General features: G+C 39.4%; 1 protein-coding gene across 1 annotated transcript; it reads left to right on the top strand.

The window, feature by feature from the left end:
• The first annotated feature begins 207 nt into the window (after positions 1 to 207).
• Positions 208 to 6,030, top strand: LOC133762113 (histone H2A.V-like). The gene is made up of 2 exons (XM_062195177.1): positions 208 to 266; positions 5,754 to 6,030. The coding sequence occupies exons 1-2, from the start codon at positions 208 to 210 to the stop codon at positions 6,028 to 6,030; spliced, it is 336 nt and encodes a 111-aa protein (XP_062051161.1).
• Positions 6,031 to 12,706: the final 6,676 nt, after the last annotated feature.

Genomic DNA, 12,706 nt, shown 5'->3' with positions numbered 1-12,706 from the left:
CAAGGTTTTCATTATCAGATGAATGGATAAAGAGAATGTGATGGATTGGATTTAGTGGTAGAATAGGGAGAGAGCTTACTGCTCTAGTCTAGGAAAAGATAGTTTTAAAAAAGTGGGGAGAATGGAGTCTCAGGGAAGAGTAAGGGGTAAAAAGGCAGAGGAAACTCCACACAAATTAGAGGGACACTGTGGACCTACATGTAGGGTATGGACAAGCACAAATTGACCACAGCAGCAAAGAACCCCAGCACTAGCCCTGTAGTGAGGTGAGACCAGTCTGCAGCAGCCCAAGCCACTGGCGATAAAGCTGCAGGAAGAGCCTGGAGGGAATCTGGCTTGGAGCCCTGCGTGGGATAGTGTACTTGCCAAAGTAGAGGGGAAAAAAAGGATAGTATGTTTCTCCCAATCACCCTGAAATGGCATCTTGTAACAAGATGATAGAGGGTGGGCACCATTTTAAACATACATAACAACTGTGTCAGCTAGTGTCTGTGCCCAGCATCCAGCTTAGTGGAGACACCTGTCCGGCAGGGAGAACTGAGAGGAGGCTGGGTGCTTGTGAATATGGGAAGCTAGTGAGCTGGGACTGTGAAAATGCTGAGGTTGCATGGGATGGCTCAGGGTGTGGCTGGGAATTTGGGAAGTCATTGCGGGAGGCTCTACATGCTCAGGGGTCCCTGATTGCCTGGTGAGGGTCATTGTTATGGAATCTGTGCTTACACCAGGGAATGCACAGATCCTTTTTGTGGTTCTTGTGGCAGTGCAGATGAATATTATACCCACTGGGGATAGTGCCCAGGCACTGGTCTCATTTGAGAAAAGGAGGTGAGCTGAGAGTACATCAACAATGTAGAACAAATCTCCCCTCTGATGAAAATAAAGGAGATTTACCAAGCCCAACATGTGTCACCTTGGACACTCCCTTCACCCTGGAGCACTGAACAGATCTCCCTGGTCACAACCACCACATGCCTCTAGGTTATTCACTGAAAAATGGACATGGACACTCCACTGATGAATGGAGGCATAGTCCAAAGATAAAAGCCATCACAGAGAAAAAAGAAAGAAGAAACCAATGAGTATCTCCACAAATGCTGAATAATAAATGTAGCAACTCGAAAAACATGAGTAAGGAAGACAACATGATGTCTTCCAAAGAATACATCATTTCAATACTGTAAAGTGAAGATGAAGAGATTGAAGAAATGTCAAAAATGGAATTCAAAAAATTGATCATAGGATTACTTAGAAGTAATCAGAAGCAAAATCACGAACTAATGAAATCTGTACATGACATGAAAGAAAATTTCTTCCACGAAATTGAAACCTTAAAGAGATATCAAACAAATCTTGGAAATGAAGAATTCAACAGGACAAATAAGAAATTCAGTGGAAAGCCTTAACAACAAAATTGGTAAAGCAGAAGAAAAAATATCAGACTTAGAAGACAAAGCACAGGAAATTATACAGTCAAACCAAAAACAAGAAGAAAAAATTAGAGAAATGAAACACACTGTTGAGAATCTATAGTACACTATCAAAAGACCCAAAGGGTCCTAAAAGTTCCTGAAGGCATGGAAAGAGAGAAAGGATTATAAGGCCTTTTTAGCGAGCATATGGAGTTTCCCACTGTGCCCAAAGTCCCAGCCACACCCTGAGTCCTCCCACACAACCTCAGCTTTTTTCACAGTCCCAGTACGTAAGCCTCCCACAGTCATGAGCTCCCAGCCCTCAGTTAGTTCTCCCCACAAGAGTTAGGAGTCTCCACTCTGCTGGTTGCTGGGGTTGGACACAAGGTGGCACAGCTGTTACATATATTCAAAATGGCACCTGCTCTATTGGCTTGTTTCAGGGCATGAGGTGCCACTGTAATGTGATTGGGAAGATAAGTGTCCCTCCTTTTTTTTCTCCTCTAGTTTGGCAGTTACACTATTCCCCACAGGGCTCCACACCAGGTTCCCTCTGGCTCTTCCTGCAGCTTTAGTGCCAGTGGCTTGGGCTGCTGCAGTCTGTTTCACCTCACTTTCCAACACTGGTGCGAAGGCTCTCTGCTGCTGGAGCCCTGAGTTGTGAACATCCATGCCCTCCATATAGATCTACTGTGTCCCTCTAATTTTTGTAGCATTTCCTCTGCTGTATTCTCCCTAACGTTTCCCCGAGATTGCACTTTCTCCATTTTTTAAAAACTATCTTCTCCTGGACTACAGCAATAAGCTCCCTCCCTACTCTGCCATTTTGGAACTCCCCTGCAGACATTTTTCAAAAGAGGAAACTCAATGACAAACGGACACATGGAAAAATGCTCAGGATCATTGGCCATCAGGGAAATGCAAATCAAAATCACAATGAGATTTCACCTCACTCCATTGAGAATGGGTTTCATACAGAAATCAACAAATAACAAATGCTGGCGAGGATATAAGGAAAATGGTACCCTAATCCACTGTTGGTGGAAAAGTAAACTGGTAAAGCTACTATAGAACACAGTATGAAGATACCTCAAGAATCTTAATATAGACCTACCAGATGACCCAGCCATCTAGTCTTGGGAATTTACCCAAGGGAAACAAAATCAGTAAACAAAAAAATTATCTGCACATCCATATTTATTGCAGTTTAATTCACAATAGCTATGACATGGATTCAATCTAAATGCCCATCAACTGAAGACTGGGTTAGGAAATTATGTAATATGTACACTATGGAATACTACACAGTGGCAAAAAAAATGAAATCTGGTCATTTGCAGCAAAATGGATGAATCTGGAAAACAACATACTTAATGAAATAAGCCAGTCCCAAAGGGACAAATAACATGTTCTCCCTGATCTGTGAGAACTAACAAAGCACCTAAAAGGCAATCTGTAGAATTTAAATTGATCTTTTGTGAGGCAATGAATTTGAAAAACCCTTGTCTTGACTGTTGAGGAACAGGTTTTTTTTTTTTTTTTTTTTTTTTTATATACTATTTGTTGAACTCTTTACCTAATATAGAGTTTATCATATCTGTATAAACTTAACAGAAAATAGTTCTTAGTAAAAAATGAGAGTAGGGGCCAGCGCCGTGGCTTAACAGGCTAATCCTCCGCCTCCCGGCACTGGCACACCAGGTTCTAGTCCCGGTTGGGGCACCGGATTCTGTCCCGGTTGCCCCTCTTCCAGGCCAGCTCTCTGCTATGGTCCGGGAAGGCAGTGGAAGATGGCCCAAGTCCTTGGGCCCTGCACCCGCAAGGGAGACCAGGAGAAGCACCTGGCTCCTGGCTTCGGATCAGCGAGATGCGCTGGCCGCAGTGGCCATTGGAGGGTGAACCAACGGCAAAAAGGAAGACCTTTCTCTCTGTCTCTCTCTCTCACTATCCACTCTGCCTGTCAAAAAAAAAAAAATGAGAGTGGGAATAAGAGAGGGAGGAGGAAGGGAATGGAGTGTGGGTGGGTGGTCAGACATGGTGGAAAGAATCCCCAAGTTCCTAAAGTTGTAATTAGGAAATGTATGCAGTTTGTAACTGCAAAGTTGTATAGTTCTGCATACATTCCTATGGACTTACTTTTTTTTTTTTCACATTTAAACTTTTATTTAATGAATATAAATTTCCAAAGTACAGCTTATGTGTTACAATGGCTTCCCCCCTCCCATAACTTCCCTCCCACCCACAACCCTCCCCTTTCCCGCTCCCTCTCCCCTTCCATTCACATCAAGATTCATTTTCAATTCTCTTTATATACAGAAGATCAGTTTAGTATATATTAGGTAAATATTTCAACAGTTTGCCCCATATAAGAGTACAGTTCTGAAACTTGCCATGAGACCATAAATTCCCTTAAGCTTGGTGGTAAAAAATATCATTTTAATTGTTAAAGTGATCATATGGATAGGATTAAGTGTTATAGTGATCATATAGATAGGATGAAGTGTTAAAGTGATCATATAAATAGGGTTAAGTATTTGGTGGTAATAATAGATAGAATTACAAAGGAATGAATGCTCTAACATGGGAAGTTGTCCATACAGCAGACTCACAGAATGATAATTGCTTTAAGTAGCACTCTGACCTCAGAATCAGCTCTTAAGTCGTTCTGGTCTCGCTGAAATGCTCATGACAACATTTCATGCATGGAAAGCCAAGACACTGTGGCAAAGAGTGTCCTACATGAAGGACTTCTGTGCGTGGGAGGCCAGTGTAAAGAAGTGATCATCAAAGAAGGATGTAGTTTTCTCTGAAGGAAGGAGAGAATTTCCACTTTGCTTATGGTCTTGTTTAAATACTGAAGAAGTCTGTGGATTTGAAAGGCTTCCATAGTCTAGGCAGCTCATGTCAAGAGCCTCAGGTGATCATTGACATCATACATAAGAATGTTAATTGTTAAATTAACAACAGGAATCACTGTGCACAAACTCCCCATGCAGGACCTCTGTCCTCAAAGAGTTTATTAGGAAAGTTAATAGTAAAACTTGTTCTCAAAGATTTACTTCATTTTAGTGTGTTAAGTGGAGGATATTCTTATGTCTCATACCATACACTATAACACTTAAGTTGTAATTATGTCTAAGTGCTTGCAAAAGATGTATCATTCCTGGATTCTTATTTAAAGTTAATTAAGTTTCTCAAAAATTTTTTTTTAAAAAAGTGAAATCAACTTCAAGGCCAGCTCTCTGCTGTGGCCAGGGAGTGCAGTGGAGGATGGCCCAAGTGCTTGGGCCCTGCACCCCATGGGAGACCAGGAGAAGCACCTGGCTCCTGCCAACGGATCAGCGCGGTGCGCCGGCCGCAGCGCGCCAACCGCGGCGGCCATTGGAGGGTGAACCAACGGCAAAGGAAGACCTTTCTCCCTGTCTCTCTCTCTCACTGTCCACTCTGCCTGTCAAAAAAAAAAAAAAAAAAAAGATACAATGACTTTGAACAGCCCTTGTCTTGACTGTTGAGGGACAATTTTTTTTTTCTGTGCAAACTGTTGAACTCTTAGTATAAAGTTGGACTTCTGCATATAAAGTTAATTGAAAATGGATGTTAGAGGAATATGTGACTGGGAATGGGAAAGGGAAAAGTAGAATGGTTGGGAGTGTGAGTAGGAGGTTGGGAATGGTGGGAAGACTCACTATATTCCTAAAGTTGAACTTACAAAATGCATGAAGCTTTTATTCCTTAAATAGAAGGTTTCTTTGGGAAAAAAAAACCGATACACACACATACAAAATGGAATATTATTAATCTACACAAATAATAATGTTCAGTATTATGCCTCTGGAGGACATAATATTGAGTGAAATAAACTGGACACAAAAAGACAAATACTACACGTTCCCTCTTATATCTGGGAGCTAAATTAAAAAAGGAAAAAATAAAAAAAAAGAAATATCTGTGGATATCAGTTTTGCTACAAATGTATTTTTATAAAACTTTGTTTTACATCTTTGTCAAACCAAAAGTTTAGAATGATATACTACTATAGTTGTAATGATCTTTAATATTTACTGTATATGAATGAAATAAACATCTTTTGATTATTTATAGCCCTTGTCTATAGTCCTTTTTACATTTTACATTTTACCTGTTAAACTCTTTATTTATTGAAGCATTAAACCTATGACTATAATGCAAATTAAAAATATTAACTCAAAAATTATGAAGGAAGGAAGGAAGAAGAAAAGGAGATGAAGGGAAGTAAGGAGAAAGGAAGGAAGGAAAGCATTATTGTATTCTTAGAATTGTATCTGTAAACTACATTGGATCTGTTTTTCTTTGTATTAATGTCAGGATAAGACACTTGAAGACTCGCACCACGAGCCATGGAAGGGTGGGTGCCACTGCTGCCGTGTACAGTGCTGCAATTCTGGAGTACTTCACTGCTGAGGTACTGGAGCTGGCAGGTAACGCTTCCAAGGATCTCAAAGTAAAGCGTATCACCCCACGTCACTTGCAGCTTGCAATCCGTGGTGATGAAGAATTGGATTCTCTTATCAAGTCTACCACAGCTGGGGGTGGTATGTTCCCTCACATCCACAAATCTCTGATCAGAAAGAAGGGACAGTAAGAAGACTTCGAAGAGGGTTGTCTCACCCAGCTTCTTCCTCTCATCATCATACTGTAACTGGGACAGAGAGATCATGGGGATATGTGGGATTTTTAAAAACATTTAAATGGAAAGCATAGACAGTTACTGTAGAATGTAGAATGATAAAAGAAACATGTGTACGTTCTCAGACTTGGAAGTTTGATAAAATTACCTTTTCATGTGGTGACAGTTGTGTTGATTGGTGAGGTTTCTCCGTGTTTTATACAAAAATGGAACTGATAAACCATTTTTTAAAAAAGAAAAAAAATCAATATCAAAATCATAATCAATTTTCCTGTTCCCTTTAATTCTCATTGTTGATCTTTCCAGAATCTTTAAAATCCTAATTTTTCACAAGAATCTCTTTCCTGAAGATGTTCCTTTTGACCATGACTTTATTTACTTTCCCAACATCTTCTGTCAAGAATCATTTCTTTCCTTGCCTCATCCACACCCAGACAATTTCTTTCATCTTCGCTGTTTCCTCTTCAGTACTTAATTACTTAGCCTTAGGAATTTATAAGTTCCACAGAGAGAGTTGGCCAGGAAATAGTGATTTTACAAGTTCAAAGCTTCTTTCCTTATTTTCCTCTCTTAATAAGTAACTTCTCACATCCCAACATAAATAATAAATAAATTCTGTTTATCAGCTTGCTTTTATGTAGTCTCTAAACTTCTACCCCTTACTTTACCAATATAGATTAATAAAGATTTGTGTCTAATCTATGGCTAAATTATGCAGAGAATGGAACGCACTTCAGAAACCTGCACACAGGTTTTTCTTTCTTCCTTTCTTTTTTGTTCCATTAAGAGAGATCTGCTGAAAAATACTGAGGAAATACAAGGTTGCTGCTAGATCAAATGATGCCTTTGTGCACATGGATCTGAATAGCTAGGTGGGGTCAAAGGACAAGAGATAGAGGATGTTATTACAAAATAAGGGTGTTCCTTTCCTATGGTGGGATGTGGCCTTGTGTCAAAGTTGATGGGTTAACTAGGGATGTGTTCAGCCTTGGCTCATCCTCTCTGTGAGGAGACTCTTTTGTGCAGTGAGCAACCTGTATCATCACATATGGCAGCACTAATAGAGTGCAGCTTGAGTAGGTAAGCAAGCAAAATGGAGAATAAGTCTAAGAATGCTAATGGCAATTAATACTTCCACGGAAGAACTGAAGTCTACTAAGTCTTCTAGAATGACTATAAGGGTTTATAATAAATATTCAATATGTACTTCAGAATGAAATTAATAAAACTTGAGATAGGAAGCATAGATACATGGGGTATAGAGCTGGGTTTGGCAAATTTCTTTTTTTTTAAAGATTTATTTATTTGAAAGGCAGAGTTACAGACAATGAGAGAGAGAGACAGAGAGAAAGGTCTTCTTTCCACCAACTCACTCCCCAACTGGAGCAGGGCCAATCCGAAGCCAGGAGCTTCCCCTGGGTCCCACACACAGGTGCAGGGGCCCAAGCACTTGGGCCATCTTCCACTGATTTTTCAAGCCATAGCAGAAAAGCTGGATCAGAAGAGGAGCAGCTGGGACAGGAACTGGCATCCATAAGGGATGCCAGCGCCACAGATGGAAGCTTAGCCTTCTAGGGCACAGCACTGACCCCGGTAAACATTTTGTTAAAAGTTCCAGAGAGTAAATATTTCAGGCTTCTGGATCATACAATCTGTGTTCCAACTATTAAATCTACTTGAAAGCAGCTGTAGAAAATATATAAATGAATGATCAATGTGATACACCACATGGTTATGTTCTAATAAAACTTAACAAATAAACAAGGTGGAGAGTCCAGCACACCATAGTTCTTGGTGGAGAATTCTGAGGCAAAGGGGTTCTGTGAGGCAGTGGTTGGTGTGAATATAACATGGGTGCAGAAAGAGCTCTAAACCTGATAACACATGCTTGTAAATTATCTGACAGGATGAAAAACAGCCTTGCCACGAACAATTTTCATTCATAGGTCTAAAAACACCAGGAATCAAAGTTTTACTTTCAGGCATTCAGTTCTCTGCTAACCTACCCAACATATGTATACTTGAAGAGATTTTATAAACACATGAGGGGACTTCAGAAAAATGTGGAAAAATGGAATTAAAATATAAGTTTATTTTGGTGCAAAAAGTTTTGGAATCTATGCATACTTTTTTTTAAAAATAATTCACATTTTCCATGAATTTGTTGAGTTACCCTTGCACGTGTGTGTGTGTGTTTGTGTGCACACACATAAGTATTTATTTTAGGTAAATCATTATTCATTAATCTTGTCTTGCAGTGCCCAATTTAAACAATACATATGAACATGCTGGCTGATTCTCTAGGCCAAGGTGAATTTCACTGCCCTTCCTTCATAACAGCTAGTTGATATCAGAACAGATCTTTCTCAGGGCTTGCCTCACTAATGGGACTCACATTGTTTGCTCAGGTAATTCCTCAGAGAAAACTCATTGTAAGCAAAACACTTAAAGAGATACCAGAAAGGGCAACACTTAGACTACAAAAACAGGATTTATATTTTTCTATGAAAAAAAATTTCATATGTTTTTCTGTGGATAAAATTTCAAGGTCCGAGCACTTTATTCATTTCCTAAGTAAATAAATGAATTATTCCTCAGAATAAATAAAAAGATACGTTTTTCTTGGAAGGGATTTTGCCCTGAATGAAATCCTTATTGTGTTAAAGACTTAAATCTATGACCTGAAACCATCAAATTATTAGAGAGCATTGGAGAAACTCTGCAAGATATAGGCACAGGCAAAGACTTCTTGGAAAAGACCACAGAAGCACAGGCAGTCAAAACCAAAATTAACATTTGGGATTGCATCAAATTGAGAAGTTTCTGTACTGCAAAAGAAACAGTTAGGAAAGTGGAGAGGCAACCGACAGAATGGGAAAAAATATTTGCAAACTATACTACAGATAAAGGGTTGATAACCAGAATCTACAAAGAAATCAAGAAAATCCACAACAACAAAACAAACAACCCGAGATGGGCCAAGGACCTCAATAGACATTTTTCAAAAGAGGAAATCCAAATGGCCAACAGACACATGAAAAAATGTTCAAGATCACTAGCAATCAGAGAAATGCAAATCAAAACCACAATGAGGTTCCATCTCACCCCGGTGAGAATGGCTCACATTCAGAAATCTACCAACAGCAGATGCTGGAGAGGATGTGGGGAAAAAGGGACACTAACCCACTGTTGGTGGGAATGCAAACTGGTTAAGCCACTATGGAAGTCAGTCTGGAGATTCCTCAGAAACCTGAACATAACCCTACCATACAACCCAGCCATCCCACTTCTTGGAATTTACCCAAAGGAAATTAATTTGGCTAATAAAAAAGCCATCTGCACATTAATGTTTATTGCAGCTCAATTCACAATAGCTAAGACCTGGAACCAACCCAAATGCCCATCAACAGTAAACTGGATAAAGAAATTATGGGACATGTACTCCATAGAATACTATACAGCAGTAAGAAACAACGAAACCCGGTCATTTGCAACAAGATGGAGGAATCTGGAAAACATCATACTGAGTGAATTAAGCCAGTCCCAAAGAGACAAATATCATTTGTTTTCCCTGATCGGTGACAACTGAGCACCAAAGGGGAAACCTGTTAAGTGAAATGGACACTATAAGCAACAATGACCTGATCAGCTCTTGTCCTGACTCTATGTATAATGTAATACTTTATCCTTTTTAGTATTTGTTGTTGTTGTTGTTGTTGTTGTTGTTCTAGTACTAGTGGTGGAACTCTGTAATTAACACACAATTATTCTTAGGTGTTTAAATTTTAACTGAAAAGTGATCCCTGTTAAATTTCAGAGTGGAAAAAGAGAGGGAGGAGATGTACAATTTGGGACATGCTCAATCGGACTTGCCCCAAATGGTGGAGTTAGAAATGTGCCAGGGGAGTCCAATACAATCCCATCAAGGTGGCATGTACCAATGCCATCTCACTAGTCCAAGTGATCAATTTCAGCTCACAATTGATGGCTCTGATAGGTCTAAGAGTCAAAGGGATCACACAAACAAGACAAGTGTCTGCTAATACTAACTGATAGAATCAAAAAGGGAGAGAAGGATCCAACATGGGAAGTGGGATACACAGCAGACTCATAGGATGGCAGATGTCCTAGAAAGCACTCCGGCCTCAGAATCAGCCCTTAAGGCATTCGGATCTGGCTGAAGAGCCCATGAGAATATTGTAGGCATGGAAAGCCAAGATACCATGGGGGAAAAAAAAAAAAAGACCTAAATGAAAGATCTCTGTGAGTGAGATCCCAGTGGAAAGAACGGGGCTGTCCAAGAAGGAGGTACCTTTCTCTGAAGGGAGGAGAGAACTTCCACTTTGACTGTGACCCTATCGGAATAAGATTAAAGTCAGCGAACTCTAAAGGTTTCCATAGCCCTGGCAACTCATGACTAGAGCCTAGGGAGATTACTGACGCCATGAACAGGAGTGTCAAATTGTTAAGTCAGCAACAGGAGTCACTGTGTACTTATACCCCATGTGGGATCTGTCCTTAATGTGTTGTCTAATGTGAAGTGATGCTATAACTAGTACTGAAACAGTATTTTTATACTTTGTGTTTCTGTGTGGGTACAAACTGATGAGGTCTTTACTAATTATATACTGAATTGATCTTCTGTATATAAAGAGAATTGGAAATGAAAAAAAAAACAACCTGGTGTTAAATTGGAAATGGCATAGAAAATTAATTAATTAAAAAAATATTATGTAGGATCTCTGTCTTTAATGTGCTGTACACTCTTATTTAATGCTATAACTAGTACTCCAACGGTAGTTTTTTCACTTTATGTTGCTATATGGGGCAAACTGTTGAAATCTTTACCTAATATATACTAAACTGATCTTCTGTATATAAAGAGAATTGAAAATGAATCTTGATGTGAATGGAAAGGGAGAGGGAGCGGGAAAGGGGAGGGTTGCGGGCGGGATGGAAGTTATTGGAGGGGGGAAGCCATTGTAACCCATAAGCTGTACTTTGGAAATTTATATTCATTAAATAAAAGTTTAATAAATGAAAAAAAAATCCTTATTGTGGTGCAAGTGGTTTAGCTGCCTCATATAACACCGACCTTCCACACTGGAGTCACTAAAATCAAGTTCCAACTCACTTTCAATCAGGCTTACTGGAAATGTGCCTGGGAAGCAGTGGATGATGGTTTAAGTGCTTGAGTACCTGCCATGCACTTGGGAGACATAGATGGAACTCTTAGCTTTTGAGGTTCAGCCTGGCCCTTTATCAGTTGTTGTGGGAGTGAACCAATGGATGCAAGGTCTCTGTCTCTTGCTCTCGCTCTCATTCTGTCACTCTGTCTTTCAAATTGTCTAATAGGAGATCAGCTCCAGGAAGAACAGGTTCATATTTGGAGAGCCAAAGACTAACTTTAAAGACTTTTGGGTATTCATACCTCTTTATTCTCATAGCAGCCTGTGAGAATGTCTGCTTGTTCCTGGTGGCCAATGAGCCTCACCAAAGAGATCAGGGCCCAGATTTGCCCTCAGTTTCTTACATATGTTTACAAACAGCAGTGGCAAGCATCCACGGAGTTACCCAGCAGAACTGTATCAGTTTCTGGGCCTGGTGACTAGCAGAAAATGTATAAGCTTTTGGGTCTGCTTAGTTGTCATAACAGTGAAGCAGTCTGATTAACTCCAATTCATCAACATAAATAAATAACAATGAATAAATAAACATTAAAAAAGAATCATCTTGAAAAGGTCCACATTATTCTGTTGTTTTATTTGCTTTTATTCTGTTCTAAAGATAAAGACAGATTGTTCCAGCAGTCTTTATAAAGAATTATGGTGAGTATGAGGGTGCTGATAGTTTCTTGGGCAACTGGACTTTTGGGCCTTAGAATTTCATGCAGGGAGCAGAATTCCTTTGTGAAACTCACCCTCCAATGTTGTTTACTGTGGTCTGCAACCTCTTCTTTCACCTAAGTTGGGATGTTTATGATGCATTTCACACAGCTGTGTGATTTCTTGAGGCAACTAAGGCCAGATGGACTATTCACTGTAACACATTTCATTTTGTAAGATTTTTACATTCCAGTGAAAACTAACAATTAAGAGGCCTTAGAGGAATGGTTTAGATTTTGATTATGATTTACCACTGCTAGAAATAAACAATATCTGGTGAGGCCAGACCTCACTGAAAACCAATCTACTTCTTCCATAGCACAATGATGAAGGGAAAGCACAAAGATCCAGAAGTTTTCTGAATTTCATTGACTATTTACTGCTGCTCAGTAACATGACTATTTTTTAGAAATATGTAAGTATAAAGTATTTTAATACTTGCTTTGTTTTAGTAGTCACTGTCACTTCCCACGACACTTCTTATTATTAAACTTGCATATGAAAACTGTGGACAAGATCAATTTTATTTATTTATAAAACAAAGTTTTGTTTTTATGTTTGGACTTCATTTCTAGTCAAAATAGAAAGTAACCATTACCTTTTTTATAACGCCATTTTGAAGTTTTATGGAAAAAAAGTATGTGAGAAAAAATTGGTTTGGAATCCAGTGTGGCGAAACCTACTCCCTAGATGGAGCAAGATGCATTTTTGCCTATTGTTTTTTGGAGAAGAGGATGGTGTACATA

The sequence above is a fragment of the Lepus europaeus genome, chromosome 6, assembly GCF_033115175.1.
Source record: "Lepus europaeus isolate LE1 chromosome 6, mLepTim1.pri, whole genome shotgun sequence".
In the NCBI taxonomy this organism is placed as follows: Eukaryota; Metazoa; Chordata; class Mammalia; order Lagomorpha; family Leporidae; genus Lepus; species Lepus europaeus.
The sequence above is the reverse complement of the archived record's forward strand: the minus strand, read 5'-3'. Positions and strand labels throughout refer to the sequence as shown.